The sequence below is a fragment of the Thermobia domestica genome, chromosome 5, assembly GCF_964235325.1.
Source record: "Thermobia domestica chromosome 5, izTheDome1.hap1.1, whole genome shotgun sequence".
NCBI classification, from domain to species: Eukaryota; Metazoa; Arthropoda; class Insecta; order Zygentoma; family Lepismatidae; genus Thermobia; species Thermobia domestica.
This window is the reverse complement of record NC_137458.1, coordinates 69,371,611-69,394,238: the sequence shown is the minus strand read 5'-3', so window position 1 is coordinate 69,394,238 and position 22,628 is coordinate 69,371,611. Positions and strand designations below refer to the sequence as shown.

General features: G+C 38.1%; 1 protein-coding gene across 1 annotated transcript in view; it reads right to left on the bottom strand.

Annotated features, from left to right (window-relative positions):
* LOC145685123 (limbic system-associated membrane protein-like) overlaps positions 1–21,334 on the bottom strand; it is a 59,785-nt gene extending 38,451 nt beyond the window's left edge. The window contains exons 1-2 of the mRNA XM_081757472.1: positions 21,163–21,334; positions 7,072–7,234 (exon numbers count right to left, since the gene is read on the bottom strand). Of these exons, the coding sequence (XP_081613598.1) occupies positions 7,072–7,234; positions 21,163–21,334 (335 nt within the window). The remainder of the gene's footprint in view (positions 1–7,071; positions 7,235–21,162) is intronic.
* Between the last annotated feature and the right edge of the window lie 1,294 nt (positions 21,335–22,628).

The following is a 22,628-nucleotide window of genomic DNA, read 5'->3' as shown; positions in this document are numbered from 1 at the left end:
CTACTCTATTTTTCCCTAGTTTGCTGGCAGCAGAAAGAGAACATATGTACTATGGTCTTTCGCAGGTCAAAATATAGTTCCGGAGGTAAAATGTCCCCCCATTCAAATCTCCGGGAGGGGGGTGGCTTTTGAAGGACTATTGGACGAGAAAGTAATAATGGAGGGACGACAGACAGAGAAAGAAAGATACGCAAGAGCAAAAGGTTTAGAATAGGGACATGGAACGTACGTACTATGTTAAAAGGAGGAAACTTAGAAAAATCTTAAAGAAGAAATTAAATAAAATAATCTAGATTTGGTAGGAGTCTGTGAAGTTAAATAGGAAGGTAACGGGGTGTTGAATAGTGAAGCATATAGAATGTTTTACTTAGGTAATGAAAAGGTGGCAATAATGGCGTAGGATTAATTATTGGAAAGCGCTTAAAGGAGAAGGTAGTGAAAGTAGAATTTATTGATGCTAGAGTTATAATGTTAAGACTTTAAGGGAAAACGAAGAATCTAGTGGTGATACAGACATACGCACCGACGACTTCGCATGCAACTGAAGAAGTAGAGGAAAATTATGAAAAAATCGAAGAAATTATAGACAGAGAGCAAAAGGGTGCATGCGCAATTATAATGGGAGATTTCATGCAGTTGTGGGAGAAAAACAGGAAGGTAGTATCGTAGACAAATATGGTTTAGGTGAAAGAAATGAAAGGGGAGAGGGACTGGTGAATTTCTGTTGACAGAATTCACTAGTAATTTGGAACACTTGGTTCAATTAGCACAAGAGAAGAAGATATACATGGAAATCCCCAATAGACGGCGGGAGATTTCAGATAGACTATGTTATGATTCAGAACAGGTATCGGAATGTTTTTCCGGGGCAGACATTTTCTCTTATCATAATCTTGTGCTGGCCGAAGCAGAGATTAAATTGAAAAATGTAGGCAGAAGAAAAATAGGCAGCAAAATGTTGAATACTGAAAAACTGAAAAACGAGGAAGTAAGAAATCTTTTCATTGAAAAATTCGAAGAAAAATATTCAAACGAGGAAAGGATAAGCGCAGGTAGTAACGGACGGTGGGAACATATTGAACTTTGCATACAGCAGACTGCAGAAGAAGTAGTAGGTTACCGTGAATACAAAACGGCTAAGAAACCATGGGTTACGGAACAGGTGTTGCAGAAAATGTGGCAAAGGAAGGCGTGGATACAGGTTGATAGAGAAGAAGGCAGATAGATGTACAGGAAGTTAAACAATGAATTACGAAGGGAAACAGAGAGAACAAGGGAAGAGATTCACGAAAGAAAATGCGAGAACATATAAGAATTAGAACGAGTTGCGAAATATAAGGAAATGCACAAGGAGGTGAAATCTGTGGAATTTCGGAGGAAACATGGGGGTATTACGATGTCAGTAGAAAATAAGAATGGGAAGGTAGTCAGCGAGGGAAATTATGTCATAGGAAGGTGGAAAGAATATATTGAAGACTTATATGAGAGTAGGGATAGACCGTGTAAATGTTGAAGTAGAAAATGAAGTAGGCGAGGATGATAAAGGGTTTACTATTCTTCGGGATGAGTTTGGAAAGGCTATATCCGAGATTAGGAATGGGGTAGATAATATACCTATTGAATGAATTAAACATATGGAAGACAAAGACAAGAAAAAAATGTTCCGACTCTGCAATGAAATATATGAAACAGGAGAATGGCCGAAAGACTTCCTGAACATGATCATGATGCCCATGGCTAAGAAATCGAACCCAAAGAAATGTGAAGATTATAGAACCATTAGTCTCATATCTCATGCAGTCAAAATTCTGCTCCGAATACTGAACAAAAGGTTGTATGGAAGAACAAACGAGAAAGTTGAGGAGGAACAGCTCGCGTTAAGGAGAGGTAAGGACACAAGAGATGAAATTGGATTATTAACGGTAATCGGTGAAATGTTTATAGAAAAAGGGAAAGAGGTGTATGTTATATTTATTTATCTAGAAAGCTTTTGACCGCGTGAATTGGGATTCCTAAAGAAGATTGTGTTGGAATGGAAAGATCGAATACTCATAAGAAACTTAATTTTATATATATGAACCAACAAGTAAGTGTTAGTATAGGAGAGGAACTGACAGAGGAAAGTGCGATTGGAAGAGGAGTTCGACAAGGATGCTCTCTCGCCAACATTATTTAATATCTGTTTAGAACAGATAGTGAAAAAGAGTTTACATGAAGAAGACGGCATTTCGGTAGGAGATAGAATGATCAGATGTATAAGATTTGCAGATGATATGGCGCTTGTTGCAGAATCTGAAAAGAAATTCAATAGTATGTTAGAAAACTTGAGAAATGGATTTGAAGAATATGGGATGAAAATAAATGTTAGAAAGATAAAAGCCATGGTGATTGGAACGAAGCAGTATGTGCCAAGTATAAAAGTAGGAGAGGAGAAAATAGAACAAGTGAATAGTTTCCGATATTTGGGTAGTATTCTTAGTAATGACATGAAGTGCGAACGTGAAATAAAAACAAGGATTGGTATGGCGAAAGAAACCTTTAGGAGGAACAAAAGTCAGTTTTGTAGGACCTCGAATAAAGATTTGAGAAAAAGACTTATAAAGTACTTCGTGTGGAGTGTTGTACTGTATGGGGCGGAAACATGGACATCACGTTAAAGTCATGAAAAACGACTGGAAGCCTTCGAATTGTGTGTGTGGAGAAGAATGGAAAGAATTAGTTGGGTTGAGCGAAAAACGAACGAGAGGGTGTTAGAAATGGTGGTGGAGAAAAAAACATTTTTAGATATTGTTAAGAAGAGGAAGAGAAATTGGTTGGGACATTTCCTGAGAAGAAACTGTATCATGAGAGACGTGCTAGAGGGTATGGTGGCAGGAAAGAGAGGGAGAGGGCGAAGAAGGCTACAATTAACGGACGGTATAAAAACAGAAAAATCGCATGTGAAGACGAAGAGGTTAGCGGAAGACCGTGGAGCATGGAAGCTTCTCAGTTCCAGCAAGTGACCTGCCAATAATGGCAGAATACCTATGGTGATGACCTTTATAGAACTTGATACATATGTAGATTTTGATATTCAATACGTATTCTTTCGATTTATTTAAATTTTTCTATTTTTACTTTTCTACTTCCCCCTATTTTTGTAACATGAATTGAATGTATGAAATATAAGGCTTTTGAAACTGGGGACTTCCCTTAAAATGAAATACTAGAGTTTAACGTTCCGTAATTCTGTCCTTTAGATTAAGGGAGACGATGGTTAAAGCAAGTGAATGATGATGGAAGAATAGATGGAATAAGAGAGTGGGAGGAAACAGAAGTATCGAACCAAAGATCCTACACACCAGAGTAAGCGCTACTACCACTGATTCACCGTTCACTAGGGGCTTCTCTTGAAGTTGTAAATTAACATGTAATAAATAAATAAATAAATAAATGCCAATCATAAGACATATATCAATCCATAGATCTTATTGGTCTGAACAAAATGCTATGTGCGAGTTTAGAAACCTCATGAGTAGTTTTTGAGAAAATATAAAGAAAAACCAATTTCTAAGTCGAAAACAGTCGATGCTGTAAACAACCAAGCCACTCATTCAGATGAAGCTGATAACTGAAATAGATTCTCATTAAGCTCTTCATTATTACATAAGCAAGATAACAGTGAATACTACCAGGGACACACACAGAAATTTTTGTTGGGAGTTCAAACTTTGAAGGAGGGAGAGGGAATACAATACTACAAGCAGGGACGTAAGCAGGAATTTATTTCAGGAGGGGTCTAAAGCGTTTCGGGGGGGGGGGTCCAAATACAATTTGAGGCTAAGTTATATGAAAATTTCTAAAATTCCCCTAAAGGTAGACTACATTTACAAAAAGTCGGGATTTCGGGAGGGGTCCGGACCCCAGGACCCACCCCCTGCGTACGCCCCGGACTACAAGCTACTACGTTTATGTAGTATTGAACGGCTATTATTCTGCACCCGAAAAGACGATAAGTAATTGTAAAATACTTCCACCTATATTTTCAGGAAAAAATAATAGAACTAGATTGTTTTTTTATGAGAGAAAGAGTACAGATGAATTGTAAGATCAAATTTTCATGCTACATCGATGATTTATCTATTAATCAAATACAGTTCTATTGAGAAAGTGTACAAATGGGATATATGTTTGAGTTAGGAAGTTATTTGGAGAGATTGAATCCGGTGGACCCCTGTGGATTTGTTTGTTAAAATTTTTAAAAGAAAGCATGTTCTTTAAAATTTCTCTTTGTAGTAAGATTTGTTTCAGTTTGTAAGCATATTTAAAAAGAAAACTAACAGTTATTTTTTTTTCAAATGTGTTACAAAAAATCGTGGAAAACCTGAAATTTCGTTCGAACTTGTGAATGTCATCCCGTGTATACTAGATAATCCTGCTTTACTACTCAAGCTTCCAAGTAACCATGTGAATAGTGTACTTATCTTTGGTGCCAGGAGACCCCGGTTCGATTACCGGGTGGTTTGGATCCCGCATTAACCTTTAGATCCATGTTTCACATAGCCTCACTACTGAAGTGGATGTTGGCTAAACTTAAATTAAATTAAACGAAAATCTAAAATCAAGAATAAAGCAAATTGAATACGAAAACCTTAATATCGATGCGTAAAAATATACGTATATAAACATATACAAATATATAAAAGTAACAAAGAAATAATGTATTGCTACCTGATTTACACCGTATATCGCTGCACAAAATTTCATCATTCCATGAATCGGGAAACGATTTAAATTACGTTTTTAAGATTTCAAGACACGGTTGAACCATTCTCAGCTGAAGAAAATCATGTAATCATTTGAATACTGCACAATAATCATTCAAAAGAAAGAAGTAAATTTGTCAACAAAATATTTTAGCTTACGACGAGAAGGAATGGTAAAATATTTTAACTTGTGACGAAAAAAGAAAAAAAATGGTAAAGTCTTGTAAATATAAAGTAGTTGCTTGGCCCAGGCAAAGTGCACAACGAAAACTTAAATTCACCGATGTGGATGTTTTTTAACCTGTGTAATTCCTGATGGAAAGAAGATGAAATTATTGATAACCAGATTAAATGAATCATAATAGCAATTTTAAGTACCTGGAATGAACTAGCTCTATGAAAAGATCGATTGTGCATGTGCAGATATTAGCATGGCACCATGAAGAGTTCGGTGATAAGATATTGGGAGGGTGTCATACTAATTGGTTAAAAAGAGGAAGCTATGCCATTTATAGACTGTTCCTTTAGACATCTCGTAGTGTATGTGTAGTTCCATATGATTTTATTAAACATAAGACAAACTTTTGAAATAAATATATTTCAAACAAGATGCTATTTTACGAGGGGCATACTGAAAGACGTGAACAATATGTTTTCACAGCCGTAATCTTTAGTTGTAAGTGAAACCAAGTATATCGTCTCAATCTACAGATCTTTCTTTCTTTCCTTCTATACGTTGACGCTGCTTGTTGCTAACACGTGACCACAGGCAGGATTTCAAAAATGGCGGGCAGCGATACTTCGTTTCGATAACGTGCTGTGATTGAATTCTTTGTTAAAGAGGACCAACCTGCTTCTGAAATTCGCCGCAGACTGCAGCGTGCCTATAGAGATGTGTGCATGGGTGCCAGCAGTGTTAGGAGGTGGATGAAACATTTTAAGGATGGAAACACGAGTATCGAAGATGAACCTCACAGCGGTCACGCTCGAACTGCCTCCACGGAACGCAACAAGATAAGGGTTGATATGCTGATTAGGGGAGATAGGCATATCACTGTGAATGAAATCACTGCAAAATTTGGTGTTGGACATAGTGCGGTGCAATAAATGATTCACAGCTTAGATTATCGGAAGATTTTTGCCCGTTGGGTCCCACGTTTATTAACCGAGGACCACAAACGTCAAAGACTAACCATTGCTAAAACCCTTCTTCAGAGATTTCGAAATGAAGGTGATGACTTTTTGAAGAGTATTGTGACTGGAGATGAAAGCTAGTTTCGTCATTATGAACCTGAAACAAAACGACAGGGTGTGGAATGGCAACACTTGAATTAGCCACCGAAGAAGAAAGAGAAGACAGTGCAATCGGCAGGGAAAGTTATGGGAAGCGTCTTCTGGGATACACAGGGTTGCATTCTGGTTGACTTTCTTGAGCCTGGACAAACCATAAATTCTGCCCGCTACATCCAGACACTTTTGCAGCTCCGTCATCAATTGCGTGATAAACGTCCTGGAAAGAAGATCACCCTTCAACATGATAATGCGCGTTCGCATACTGCCCGTACCACTATGGAGCAGAACAGGAGATTTGGGTGGAAAATACTTCCACACAATCCCAACATGGCACCCTCCGACTACCATCTTTTCGGTTTTGTGAAGAAACAGATGGAAGGCCATCGCAACGAGACACTGGAGGATATTCGGCAAGCAGTACATCAGTGTCTATGGACAGCTGAAACGGAATTCTATCGCAAAGATATTTTCAAACTTGCAGAATGATGGGGAAAATGTGTTCAATAAACGGAGACTATGTGGAAAGGTGAAAGAAAAGTCTGTAGATGATATAGGTCCTATTTGGTTACAAATAAAGATTACGGTTGTGAAAAAATGTTGCTCGTGACTTTCAGTACGCCCCTCGCAATTTGATGTTTGATTACAGAAAAGAGCCTCGGCACCCAAATAAATATTAAAAGAAATGTATTAATTTTATTTTCATGATTAAATCTTTTCTTGGGGTGCCATAATGGGGAGGGTACACCAAACATTTGTCCGGTTGCCAGGCGGGCCACCCCATCCTGTGTGAGTACATGGTCTATTTCTTGCTACAATTTTCCATAAAATGTTTCTTATACAACGGCTCTGCGTCCCTGATAGGGTTTAACAAATAATAACTAACTTCCTACGTAATTCTTGACACAAGAATAATTTAAATATCTGATTGTTCATCTGCACATATTATAGAGGTGATTGAATGAAAGAAGTATATCTCCTTGAGTTATTCCCATAAGGGTAAGAAAAAGAGGAAAGAAGAGGAGTAGTAACTTACCTGCCTTTAGAATGCCTAATCGCTTCATTGGTCTTAGGGGTCAACCATGTCATACGCACAGTCTCCGTGTTGCTAAGACATGATACCACATAACTATCATTTAAATTCTTTACTACTTCTCTTGTATTGGGTTTCAGATTCAGACTAGAACCTAGTACACTCCCTGGAAGAAAGAAAAAATGAAAAAAATTACAGAAATAAATAAGGCAGCAACAGTATGAATAATACAGTATGAATAAGGTAGCAACTTATTTTACTGTAATTGAAAAAAAATATATTGAGATCTGTTGTTTGCTTGTCTATGCATCAAAGGGAAATATCTAACCAGAAACCATGTTTGGTACCAGTAGAGAAGTGAACAAGTCGAGCATTGATGTTCTAAAAAGCATCAAATATTCTTACAAAAACAACACAAGTTACAATGTTACAAAATATTGCAATGTCCGGGTTGGTAGAGTCTAAAATAACATACTCGGAAATTTAACTCTTTACCTTTTCATTATAAAAAGAATATCTTACCAAGTTTTTAAGATGTAACTTTTTAATTCTTTCTTCAACACTGTTTGTGTATTCTCAATGGGAAACATAGAACACCTAGGCTCACAATATGGCCTCGGGAGAAGGATATTTTTCTTAGTTCACAGCGGCCTCAGACGGGATCGATTATACTTCGTAGCTCATGGCAACCACGGGAGTTTGGTATTAAAGAATATCTCCTTAGCTCATAGCAGTCTCAGGAGATAGTTTCAAACAATTACACTCCGTAGCTCATAGCAGCCCCATGAGTAGCTATTAGAGGAAATCTCAGTAGGCCATGGCGCCTCGAAAGAAGGTATTGTAGATGAGGCGATCAGCACTGGTATTTTGATAATTTCCTATTCTAGTGGTCCTCTTTTATAGCTATCTTCTTGGAGTGAGGAACTAGAGAGGGGTAATCAATCTTCTTCGTAGCTATTCAAGTCTTCTTCGTATCTTCCTAATCACGTGGTCTCCTTATGTCGTCTGCCACTGTCTGCTTTTGTACAAACACGTTTTTGTAGTATAAATATGTGCCCTTGTAGTATGTGAATCCTTACAATTTTTAAAATTTACAAAAACTCAAAAAACTGATCAAATTTTAACCGTTATAAAGTCTAGGAAATAGACCAAATTTGCACAGTTATTTGGTCTAGGAATTAATTCGTGCTGGTGGACAAGAGATGGCGCAACGAACGGAGCGTCCCACAGTTCCGTGTATCCAGACATATGTTGCAAACCCCTGTCATCGCGTATCGTTCGTAGTATAGGGCAGTGGATTAAAGCGTCAACAACACCAGTTTGTAGTTAAGTGAACATGGCGCAATTTGTGCCTGATAAAGTGTTTTTGCGGGGTGTCCTCCTGCATTACTTTAACATGCAGAAAAGTGCGACTGAAAGTCATCGTATTTTGGTGGAAGTGTATGGTGACCATGCTCTAGCTGAGCGAACGTGTCAGAAGTGGTTTGCACGGTTTAGAAGTGGTGATTTCGGCTTGGCAGACCAAGAGCGAGCTGGACAGCCAAAAAAAATTCAAGACGAAGAATTGACAGCATTGCTCGAGCAGGATTCGTGTCAAACGCAGGAACAACTTGCACCAGCATTAGGCGTTGATCAAACAACAGTCTCCAAACGCTTGAAAGCCATGGGAATGATTCAAAAGATGTCACATTGGGTTCCACATGAATTGAAAGACAGAGACGTTGAAAGACGAAAAACCATTTGCGAATTGCTGCTTCAACGACAGAGCAGAAAGGGGTTTCTGCATCGAATTATTACGGGTGATGAGAAGTGGATCCATTACGAGAACCCTAAACGAAAAAAGGCCTGGGTGAAACCAGGTCCATCACAACCAAAACGAGATATTCACTGTGCAAAGGTTATGCTGTGCATATGGTGGGATATGAAAGGTGTGGTGTACTATGAGCTGCTGCAACCGGGTGAAACTATGAATGGAGAACGTTATCGACGACAATTAATGCGTTTGAAGCAAGCTCTGGCCAGAACACGACCAGAATGGGAGAACAGACATGATAAACTTATTGTTCAACATGATAACGCTCGACCACATGTCGCAAAACCGGTCAAAACCTATTTAGAAAATGTCGGATGGGAAGTTTTACCCCACCCGCCGTATTCACCAGACGTTGCTCCTTCGGACTACTACTTGTTCGATTGCATGAACAACGATTTGATTGGACAGCGGTTTACTTCTTCAGAAGATATCGAAACATGGGTCTCTGACTGGATCGCTTCCAAGGATGAGGACTTCTTTCGCCACGGAATCCGTACATTGCCTGACAGATGGGCGAAAGTGGTGGCTAGCGATGAACAATATTTTTCTTAAGGTATTTATGTATTTTGTGTTTGTACTACAGCTTCAATGTGTGCGTACCAACCGCACGAATTAATTCCTAGACCAAATATTTCTTCATAAAAAATGTAAAATAATATTAAATTGCTAATGTGCCCTCTTTGCTTCCTGTGGTGTCTATGTTACATGGTATGAGGAAAGTAGTGTCTCTTTGACTTTGTCCAGGAGGAGGTAAGTAATAATTTGCAATATATGTACTTTTAGTTAAGGGTCATGATTACCACCAGAGTAAATTTGATACCGCCTGAAATGTCTTTTTTTGGTTGAAATTTAGAATCGTTTTTGAGCACCGAGACTGTATGAGAAATAAAAAAAGCTAAATGAAACCTTTCAGTATAATATCCCAGAATTTTCCTCGTTAGGCTAAGGGAGACGATGATTACGGCAAGTGAATGATGAAGGACGAATTGGTGGAGTGGTTATGTGGGAAGAAACGGAAGTACCCCGAGAAAATCCACGGACACTATGTTGCTCATCACAACCTTACTTGGTTGGGGATCGAACCAAGGATCCCACGCACGAGAGGTAAGCGCTCTACCACTGAGCCACCGAGACCACCTCACATTGTCTGTCTTTGATTATAATTCGAACCTAAGATAGATTTCACTTCACGATCTTCAGCAGACTTGTCACCTGCATCCAACTGCAGACATGATTCAGTTTGCCGTAATAACACAGGAGCGAGGAATAACAAGTAATACATATAATACGTATTATTTATTTAAGCTTAGCATACTTTTTCAGCACAGAAGCTATATGAGACGTGAATGTCTCATATAGTATTAGATGGAATCCAAACCTCCGTCATGCGTTTAAATTCCAAAGCTCTCTCACCGAGAATCAAAACCGGTACCCCGTCCACCAAAAGCGAGATCATTACCACTAGCCGCGGGCCATCACTAGACCAAGCGAGGAGAACAAATAAAGATCGTATGGAAGGAAACTTGACAAATTGGGGGGAAAACATTAAGAAAATTACTACAAAATTTTGAGGGTAATGAAAAATAAAATATTACATTGTCTCCGAGATTTTATAATATGAATAATTGCAGCCAACTTTATTTCTAAAGAATCATACCTAGTAATGGTTTCAGATTTCTTTCTTTATATTCATAAAACCAAAGGCAATAAATTCTATATGGAATGAAGGAACTTTTCCAAGATTTCGCGAGATGAATTCTTCCATTACGTTGGGAAGTTAGCCACGTTAATGAGGGAAGCGACTCTTGGCAACAATCACTATTGGGAACAAACGCTGGAACTTCCTCTGCAGACACACATCAAAACCCCGCTTTGTGAATTCAAGTCACGGATAAAATAATTCGTTTTGGAGTATCGAAAAGATACGAGATTCTTGAAGAATCTATGTCGATCACGTTCTTAGAAGCGGCGTCGTGCTCTCTCAGGAAAGGCGCAGAACTCCCGAGTATAGATCAAGACGAAGGGGATTGCAAGGGAATCAGAGAACAACCCAAGACCTTGTTCCTGATGTCATAGACGGAGTATCAATGAAGGAATTTTCATTCCAACAGAACAGAAATCTCATAAAGAGCCATCAAGCAAAGAGAGAGATGGCGAAATAAAAAAAGGAAAAAAAGAATTCAGAAAAGGAATTTATGTGATTGAACAGTATATGAGGAAATACTCTTATAGGATAAACACGGTTATATAGGCTTATGCAATATTTTGTAGATACTGGTGGAAACACACAAACAAATTTACACTTGGAGAAGAGTTCAAATCGTGTATATTCCACGTAATATTCCAGGGGCCTCGCAGTTTGAATTCCGAAGTGACATAGTGTATTTTGTTTAATATAATACGACAATGTGAAATTTTGTTACTAACTAGCTGTAATGTCCGTTCTCCGCATGAGGAGATTTGGTTCAAACAAAGTGTTTTGAAGCTCCGTAGGATAAACATTTTAATGAAAGCTTGAATGATAAATAATCCATTAGATATTCTATTTTCCTCATAATTTTTGAACCACTTTAGGATATGCCCTTTCATTAAATCGATACGAAAAAATCCCAACTTGAAGTAGGTACTGACTATGAACCAAAACTCATTTCATTTGGGTCAACCATTTTCCAGTGATGTAATCAGAAACAACAGGAGATGTTGAACTCAATGTGAAGGAAGAAATTAGTATAGAAAATGTTCACCTTTTTTCATTTTGAAACGGAAACTATCAAAAACAGTGCAACATGGCAACATGTGTCTGTTTACTTTTTATGAGAATTTTGTATATCGAGTTTCATCTTGAAGGGTTCATGAAATACTGTACTTTTACATAAATTTTGAACGGCCTCTACTCCACTTAGGATGGGCCCTTTAATCAAACTAACATGGTAAAATCCCAGCTCAGGGTAGGTGCTATCTATGTTCCAAAATTCATTTCAAACTGTTCCACCATTTTTCCGTGATGGGGTCACAAATAACTGGCAACACTTTTAGTCTTAATCCCACTTCTTCATTTTATTTAGCCCTCAATCTTACAAAAAGCGCCCAATCCCATTCCTTTATTTTATTTAGCCCTCAACTTCAGGAAGAGCGCCAAACTCCTTTAATCTTAGCCCCATTTCTTCATTTCATTTAGTCTTCAACCTTAGGAAGAGCACCCAATGTTTTTAGTTTTAGTCCCATTTCTTCATTTTCTTTAACTCTTAATGTTAGAAAGAGCGCCCAATGCTTTTAGTCTTAGTTCCATTTCTTTTTTTTTAATCTTCAACCATAAAAAGAGTGCCCAATGCTTTTAGTCTTAATTCCATTTCTTCATTTTCTTTAACCCACAACCCTAGGAAGAGCACCCAATGCTTTTAGCCGTAGTCCTATTTCTTCATTTTCTTTAACTCTCAATCTTAGGAAGAGTGTTCAATGCTTTTAGTCCCATTTCAACATTTTATTTAGCACTCAACCTTAGGAAGAGCGTCCAACGCTTTTAGTCTTAGTTTCATAAAGAACTTCACAGCCTTCTTCACACAGTTATCTTATAAAATGTTTACTGTTTAGCTTTTATTCAATATTTTTAATAGTATTGTGGAAAGCAATAGTCTATCTTCTCTTATTATTCAAAGAAAAAATGCTCGAACTTGTTGAAATATGTAAACCTAACGCATAATCTTATGCAACCAACCAAACTTCCGTGAGAGGCTGGGTTGTATAATCTGTAGGAGCATACTATTTATTTTTCAATTTATAAAGTAAAACGACAAATTATAACGAACATGATGTGAAAATATCATATTGACATTGGGTTTACGTATCTGTACAAAATTTCAGAGCGATAGTTACTGTGGAACTGAGTGAAAATTAAGTTCCAAGATTTACCTCTAATAAAGAGAAAAAATATGATAAAAGCATTGTGGTAATATTTCGTTATTATTATTATTATTATTATTATTATTATTATTATTATTATTATTATTATTAATAATAATAATAATAATAATAATAATAATAATATTCTACATTAGATATATGTATTCTCTTGTAATTTTACAATATTAGAACGACGAAACCTCTGCTAATAATTAGTTGAAATTTTCCTTGATATTGTAGATTAATGCAATAGTGTTCATCTCTGGAGTGTAGAAGTTTATGTTTGGATACGGCAACATAAGAGATTGAGATCAACACCCAAGTATTCGTATTTTTCTCTTTTAATCTTCTTTTAGTAAATTCTTTCATAAAAAATCATTGTAGTATTAATCAATGTATCTACCTTTAGATGACAAGGTTAAGCCAGGTTTATAAAATTGAAGTAACAAAAGGAGAAATTTTCGACGCACCTTCAGAATACTTCCACTGAACCTTCAGACTTTATGGTTTAAATATTTTCATCATCATATTTTTGGTGATATACCTTTTTCTTATTTCCTCTTGATCTTCATGTTTGTTTCTCCATTTTAATATTTTATTTTCTGAAATTTGCCCTTTTTTATGTCTCAGAACCGCGGTAGTGCAGTCGATATGATGTCTACGTACTAACTGAGAGAACCGCGATCGATATTCGTGGAGGTGAGAAATTTTTCGAGTTATCCCCCTTTTCAATACGGCTCACAGGTTTGCACTGCCTCTCTAAAATAGTTACATGTGAGGGAAACATAGTGGAAAGGAATATTGCATTCACGACGCAGTCGGGTTCAGGCTCACTACTTTCTATAAGGCCCGTACACACTACTGCCAACGAGTCTCACTGTAGCCCACACTCACACACGATCGAACTCGGGCTCGTTATCCTCAATGAGACTCGCCGTTATTAACCTTCGCGCGCGCCGTAGGGGCTTGGACTCGCCGCATGCAATTATGCTTTTGCACTCTCGTGCTCGTGCTCACTAGACTTGTTGGAATTGGAGCTCACTCGAAATCGTGCTCTGGCTCGCTATCCACTTATACAACTCGTGCTCTGCCTCGCTATCCACTTACAGAATTTGTGCTCTGGTCACTATCCATTTACAGGACTCATGCTGTGACTCATTATCCATTTACAGAACTCGTGCTCTGCCTTATTATCCATTTATAGAAGATATGCTACGGCTCACTATTCATTCATAGAATTTGTGCTCCGGCTCACTGTTCATTTTAGGATTTGTGCTATGGCTTGCTACCCACTTACAAAACTCACCTTCTGGCTCACTATCCACTTACATAATTCATGCTCTGGCTTACTATCCATTTATAAAACTCGTGCTCTGGCTCAATATTCACATATAGAACTCGCTATCAGCTTATAGAACTTGTGCTCTGGCTCATTCGCGACTTATACAACTCGTGCTCTGTCTTACTATTCATTTATAGAACTCGTGCTCCAGCTCGTTTCTTATAAAACTCGTGCTCCAGCTCGTTTCTTATAAAACTCGTGCTCCAGATAACTGTTTACTTAAGAACCCGAATTGTGGCTCACTATCCGCTTATAGATCTTATGCTCTGGCTCACTATCCGTTTATAGAACTCGTGTTCTGGTTCATTATTCATTTATAGAACTTGTGCTGTGACTCACTACCCACTTATAGAACTCGGGCTCTGACTCACTATCCACTTATAGAACTCGAGCTCTGACTCACTATTAACTTATAGGAGTCATACTCCGACTTGCTTTGCACTTACAACACTCGTCCTATGGCTCAATATCTGCTTATAAATCTTGTGCTCTGACTCACTTGAGAACTCGTGCTCTGGCTCACTATTCACTTATAGGACTCGCGGCCCGCTTTGTTATCTATTTATAGGTGTCGCGCTGTTGCTCACTACCAACTTATAGAGCTTGTGCTTTGTTGCGGTATCCACTAACAGAATTCGTGTTCTAGCTCACTATTTATTTATAGCACTCGTATTCCAGCTCACTATCTACTTACAGGACTCGTGCTGTGGCTCACTGTCGACTTACAGGGTTTGTGCTTCGACTCACTTTTCACTTATAGGACTCGTGCTGGAATGGGCTCGGGGTCACTTATTGGGATCAAGTCCGAGCTTGGACGTTTCTAATGGTGACTGCGGCACCTGCTGTATGTGCCAAAGACAGACATCCAGACATTGGGCCTCGAATGGCCTGTCCCAAAGAATAGTTGTCCTTCACTTGTTACTACTTACATTTCTCACTTTTCTATCATGGTTTCTATTTCGTCATCATGAGCAGTGTAGCCATTTATTGTCTCATCTAAATTCTTGTTTCGAAAACAATGCACAACTCGAGGCAAGAAGTTCATTATTATTAAATTTGAGACAAGAAATTTCACGAATCTCGAGGACAATACTATTTCGACCAAGTCTTAGATATCAAACTTTGCTTTAGTGTTAATATTACATTAGCATAAAAAACTGTAAGTTCATAAAATAATTTTAGGAAAACAAGGAAGAGCATTTAAATCAACCTTTATAGATACTCAAATCACAGCACAATATACTCCAATAATAAATATGGTTTAAATGTTATATATCACTCCTTTATTTATCTCTATTGGCGCGGAAGAATTCTGATAACTTCTAGATGCAAATAAGCAAGAACTCAGAGAATAAATTCTTTTACATAAATTTAGAAAGCCTGACGAGAACACTTTTGAGACGAGACGAGAAAGATATCTTGAAGTATGGAGTCGAGACGAGATCTACAAAATTTACGAGTCGAGACAAGAAAACTTTATTTCTCGTCTCGTAAGCGTTTCGTACGCAACACTATTCATGAGCTGCTCGCATTAACTTTTAACTTTCCCCTCTCTGTTTTTAGCTCTTTACCATCTGATGCTTTTTTTTTTTTTTTACATTTTTTCTCTGCTCCTTGCTACCGAACACAACATTTATTTCAAAAGACTGCCACTAGGTGGGAGGTCAAGTGAGATCAGGTCAGACAGAAGGCCAGAGTAGGCAACATGTCTTCTCTCGCGTTTCGTTGTCTCTGGAAATACGTTTTCAGGAAAACATTATTTCTTTAATTCCCTGCTCTATCGATCGATTCACATCATATATTTTTTTAGCAAGTTCCTAGAAATAAATGAGGAAAATTAAATGTTGTTTGGAACACACGGATAGAGAACAAAATAAAATCGAAAACCTGGAGGAAATATTCAATTCCTGTAAGAGTATTTTACTAAATTTATAGTAAAGTTAGAAACTGTTTTGGCTTGGACTAGCTCCAAAAGAAAAAACTTTTTTTTTTTAAAAAAAACTAAGCTTCATTAATAACGACATCCTCTTAAGAATTCGTATCAGGAAAGTAACTTCTTTCTCTCCCTTTTTTTTAAAACAAAAAACGGAGAAATTTTAAATTCAAAACGTAACAGAAAGCAAAACCAAGAATTAAATTCACTACCACGTTATTGCGTTGTAAGTTCAGGTCCATTAGCAAATAACCTAATAGTGTGCGAATTAGATTTAAAAAAATAATACTGGCTGCTGTCCACCGGCTCATGTTTTACAACGTCTCTTCGGGGCAATATATGTAGCTGAGCGTCTTTTCGTGTCTTTTTTCTGTTGCTGCCAAAGTAATTGTGTAATTTTAAATCCTACGGTACACCTAGACAATAAAAGCTTATTTTTTAGCGTATGGTACGTATCGTTTGTGGAAGTTATTCAAATTTACCTCCTTCAAAAATTGTTCACTATTAATACAAACATCGTTTCCAACGCCTCTTCCACTTCTAAAAGGCATTGTGGAACGATTTTTTTGGAATAGTATGGGAGACAACAATATGTGAACTAACTTCTCTTCTTATAATGAAAAACCTTTTCCATAAAATTTTCTTCAAGCCTTGTTTAGCATTGATCATGTTTTTTTTTTTTTTAGCATTCCTGAGCTTCTTCGTGGATAAGCTGTTAGCATATGCGCTTTTGCGCTTTTGGGGTGGGACACCCGGGTTCGATTCCCGGTGGGATCTCATGTGGTTCGAATTCCACGTTAAGCTGTAGGTCCACGTCTCATATAACCTCGTTTTTGAAAGGGAGGCTAAAATCAAATCAAATCAATCAATCAATCTTATCATTCCTATTAACTGAGAGTGTGGAGTGTTCATTTTCCAAACTTAAAATAAATAAATTGTCTGCGGAGCGCTACGAGACAAGTAAGATAGAAAGAATTAGTTTGCTGAAGTCAATGTAAGAAGAAAGGAAAATTTGAGGTACAAAAATGTTACAGAAATCTGCATTCATAGAAAACATTAACTTGGAAATAAATTGTACATATATTTTGCATATAAACTATATTTAGAGTTGCAAATTTCCGATATGCAAGGTATAAAAGTAATTCATTTATTATAAACGTTGTAAGGATGTTAATTGTCGGTTATTGAAAGCGGAAGATAAGTCAGTACAATATTTTATAGGAGGGCACTGACCTCCCATTAAGCTTTCTACCTCTCGAGGGCCCCACTTCAAGATAAAAGCTTTCTTTCTCCATGTTAAAACATACGAACACAAATGCATAAATGGAACATGGAATAGGTTCACTACATAAGAAAAGAAATGTGGAGGCTCCATTTTAATAAAATGGCTGCTATTACGGGCCCCAGAAACACTAATCTATATATTTGTTAAGACTTTAAGTTATGCCAAATTAACTTATCCCCTCAATTTAACTTGTGAAACATGAGTCCTCCGTACCACTTAAAGAAATAAATAAGATAGTGCTGGTGCCCTATTATCTTAAAAAAAAAAAAAAAAAAAAAACATATTCCACTAACTAGGAAAAAGCGATAGAACTTTTTTGGTTACCTTTATATTTTCATTAACTTCATATTTTATTCGAATCTATCGATTCTCGCCGCGCTTCCTAGGTGACTCTTGGTTTATCAGAGGAAAAATGTGTTAACACAAGAGAGATAAAATGTCACTCAAAGCACTGGCGCAAATCCCTTGGGGATGAGTGAAGGGACTGTCCCCCTCCAATAATCCAATTTAATATGTGTTTTTGGGAGAGAAATGTGATGATTTTTGTCCGACTTCCACAAAGAAAAGTAAAATGAAATTGATGCCCCTTGCTATATAATATGCAACAGGTTCATCTCAGAAATCAGGTTCATCTAACGTAATATGATTCTCATCACCCCCTCAGAATAAACCTCAAATCTGCCCGCCTCCCAATATTGAAGACAACTTTCTTTGCTCTCTTAAAACTCCACAGCATTGTTTTTCAACTTCATAAATATTTTGAATATCGCCTTAAAAAAAAGTTATGGGTACGGTCTTAATCCTCCCCTCCCCCCATGTTGAAAACAGATTTCCATCGATGACTCAACGTCTGCTGAAAATTACTGTATATTTGGTACTTTAGAAATCATTACTGTTATAAGTTATATATTATTGACATAGAACGGGACGTACCCGAGAGGTACCGTAGTCATAGTAATAACAAACTTTTCTTAGAAATCTAGACATCGATAATCCGTACGCCAATATTCGTGAACATTCTGTTTATGATGAAAAAAAATCAAGTTTTCGGAGAATGATTTTAATGTATGTAATTTATGTTTATTGGTATCAGTTGAAATGTTGCAAGTACTGTATCATGACTAGACATTGACAAATATGCAGTGAGTATATATATCTTAGCCTAACTGATGTTTCTATAACACAAGTCCTGTAGATGATACACTTCGGTGAAACTATTTTATTTAGGTCGGATCCACAGTTGAATACGGAGTCCTCCTCTCCATCAAGATCCTGCCGCCTATAGTCGGACGATTTACCCGACCAGATGTCGCGGTCGAATTGCCGGCGCCGGACACCGGCGTCTTCCCGCGCGATTTTCGACCGCGACGAATAGTCGCCTTGCCGAGCAGTCAGCAAACAGCCGGAAATGAGCATTAAATGCGTCGGCGCCGTCGTCGGAAAGTTTCCTTGCTGAGCAGTCGGCAAACAGCCGTAAAGGCTCAGTAAATGCACCGGCGATGGCGTCGAAAAGAGGCCGGCATAAGGAGTCGGCAGAGGGTTGGAAAGAGGCCTTTCCGACTATTTTGCCGACTCTGACGGTCGGAAACAGTCGGCAAAGGGCATTTTATTTTACGATTTTCGACCGCTTGCCGCCTCGGCAAAAGGTCGGCAACTTTGAACAAGTAGATCGTCGTGCCGCCGCGGACGGGTGCCGGCTGCCTCCGGCGGCCAGCCACCGTCAAAACGGCGCCAATCCCTCTTTCAGACCGCGATTTCCTGATGGGGCTCTTACTGACAAGTAAACCTTACGTTTGGGTGAATCGAGTTGCTGACTGAGACACATATGAGAAAGTAGTACTAAATGTGGTCAGTATTTCAGTGAAGTTGTAGGTGCGAAGCTCCAGGGGTTTACGAGATACAGCTACCAGAACATCACATGGAAGTACAGAATAGTCTTCATACAGTTGGAGGTAAAAGCTCTGTAAGACCTCTTGTAACGACAAAAGATGAATAACAAATATATGGGTACATATTAGGACTAGGGGGAAGTCATATAGTAAGGGTATACCTGACGGTGGCCATCTTGAAATCCGCCATTTTGAATTAAGGTTAAGTTTTTAAAATAGGAATAGGGTCATGTGATACATGATTTAAGGCGCAAATTTAATCAGAAGAACAACGGTGACATTAATTTTGATTTACGCGCAATTGGTAAAAAGTTACAGGGAAATTAAATATTGTTGCTGCATATGTATTAGTCCTTTACCCCACCTTGTAAATTTTGTGTTAATGATAATAATTAAATAAAAAGCAGATGGATAAATATTAGGTCTATGGTAAGAGTTGCCTTGATGGCGGCCATGTTCAAATCCGCCATTTTGAATCAGACAAAAGTTTTAAACAAAACGCATAACAGTGACACCTTATTAATAGCAAATTTTACCATAAATCCAACGGTATAACCATTTTTGCTTTATCATTAACCAGCATTTGTTATCGCATAAACAAGTTGCTAATTCAGGGAAAAATGACCAAAGTGGAATTGAGTCATAATTGAACTTGGGTCTTTCTTCCAGAAAAGTCCTCAATTAGTACAATCAATATGTAGTTCAGAAAAGAGTGCATGACTTGCACAAATGCTCTGCTCACAGTGAACACACCTGACAAAGGCAATCGAGTTACACTTGACACATTTGTCGTTAACAATTCCGTCAAAGTAGTAGTCGTAAGGAGCGATCCATTTAATTTTGTGCTGGTTAATGATAAAGCAAAAATTGTTATACCGTTGGAGTTATGGTAAAATTTGCTATTAATAAGGTGTCACTGTTATGCGTTTTGTTTAAAACTTTTGTCTGATTCAAAATGGCGGATTTGAACATGACCGCCATCAAGGCAACTCTTACCATAGAACTTAATATTTATCCATCTGCTTTTTATTTAATTATTATCATTAACACAAAATTTACAAGGTGGGGTAAAGGACTAATACATATGCTGCAACAATATTTAATTTCCCTGTAACTTTTTACCAATTGCGCGTAAATCAAAATTAACGTCACCATTGTTCTTCTGATTAAATTTGCGCCTTAAGTCATGTATCACATGACCCTATTCCTATTTTAAAAACTTAACCTTAATTCAAAATGGCGGATTTCAAGATGGCCGCCGTCAGGTATACCTTTACTATATGACTTCCCCCTAGTCCTAATATGTACCCATATATTTGTTATTCATCTTTTGTCGTTACAAGAGGTCTTACAGAGCTTTTACCTCCAACTGTATGAAGACTATTCTGTACTTCCATGTGATGTTCTGGTAGCTATATCTCCTAAACCCCTGGAGCTTCGCACCTAAAACTTCACTGAAATACAGACCACATTTAGTACTACTTTCTCATATATGTCTCAGTCAGCAACTCGATTCACCCAAATGTAAGGTTTACTTGTGAGTTCAGAGTCGCAGTCGCCACGACTTAGGAAATAAAAGTCGTTTTGTTTCTCGACTGATGCTGAGGTCATGCACGTACTTACTCGTGGTGAAATAGTAAGTAAGTGTACCTATAGGAATATATTTCTCTAATCATGTTTGTCGATGGCTTGTGTTAGGTAGATGACTTCCGTATGTGGAAACTAATTCAAAGATTAAATTACAAAGGAGTTTTTACAAATAAAGAATTCATCAGTTAATCATAATTGAGTTTTGAACTATCCAAAGTTTCCTTTCTCTGTCCCTTGCAGATCATATTGAAGAGTAATGAATTAAAAATACAATCACACAATCACAAACAAAGGTTTAATAAATGAGTCTAAGGGCGAAGGAACCTGAGATGGCACCGATACCGACAGATGTCTCTGGTTCTGGCTCGTGTCTGGGAACGAACGACACCGACAGCACAACGACACATGTCCGAACTCCAGTTGCAAGATAGATCTGGCGTTGTGCCGTTGGTAGTGTGCGTTGTCCCATTTGCGAACGTGTTACAACTTGTCGCTCCGCAGTCTGGTCTGCCATTCCGTCGGGCACGGCAAGACCGAGCCCCGCCTGTCGCCCAGCAAACTTCTTTGGCCGTTGTCGCAGTCGCTGTAGTGTGCATTGCTCCAATTTAATGCAATATTTTAACGGACGTTCCGTCTACCGTTGTCGGTGTCGCTATCGGTGTCGTTGTCGTGTCTCCCCAGGTTGCCTTCGCCCTAATGTAGTCCTCATGACAATATCAAGCCTTTTGCACACGACATGGCGTTAGTGTCTCAAATCAGTCGTAGCAGGTCAATGTTATTTGAAAGCTGACAGTTGAGAAGCGTAAAAAAAGTGTTGGAATTCTTATACACAGACGTAAAGTATTGTGCCGTGAATATGAGTGATTCGCAAAACTCGAATTTGTTAATTTTATTTTCGATAAAGGCGCAAATGATACACAAGCACCTGAAGAAATGTGTGCTGTTTATGGAGAAGATACGTTATCACAAGCAGCAGCCGAAAGATGATTCAGTTGCATTCGTTCTGGAACTTTGGATGGCCAAGATGCTCCTTGCAATAGTCGACCAATCACAGCAAAAGTAGATGATAATCTGGCAAACGTCCAACAAGACCGCCATATAAGCAGTCATGGCATTGCCAATGAACTAAACATCTCTCGCCAAAGAGTAATAAAACATTTGGGGAAAGGTAGCTACTGAAAGAAATTCTATGTTTAAGTGTCATATGATTTTATTCAAAAACTTAAATTGGATCGAATTTATATCTGCGAAGATCTAGTGACACGTAACGAACTCATTCAAGTCATTTCTGAAAGTGTTCATCACGAGTGATGAAAACGGGATAACCTACAACAGCAACTGCAAATAAAAGATTGTGGTTAAAGCGAGAAGAAGGTATACAGTGTGTCGCAAGAACCACACTGACGCTTGGGAAGATTATGATGTGTGTTTGGTAGGCTCGGAAGGGTATCGTGCATTAGGAAGTGCTGCTGCCGGGTAGAAATGATAGACTTGGACCTGTACGGTTAACACGAATGCACATACCAATTCAAAAGAAGCAGCCGGAACTGGTAAACAGAAAGGGTGTCGTAATAGCGCCAGACCGCACCTCGGACTACCAACAAGGAGGGAGGGTACTTTGTGCCCATCACAGTATATTTTTTGTAATTACTCTTTTTAAATCGTTTTTTTAATTGTAAGAAAATATATTAATACTAAACATGTTCATCTAAAGCGAAAACCTTATGGTGGTTAAAATTGAACGTTGATATGTCTCATAAAAGTTTCTATTTTAAATTGGCGGACAGAAAATACCCCCACCCCTGTTG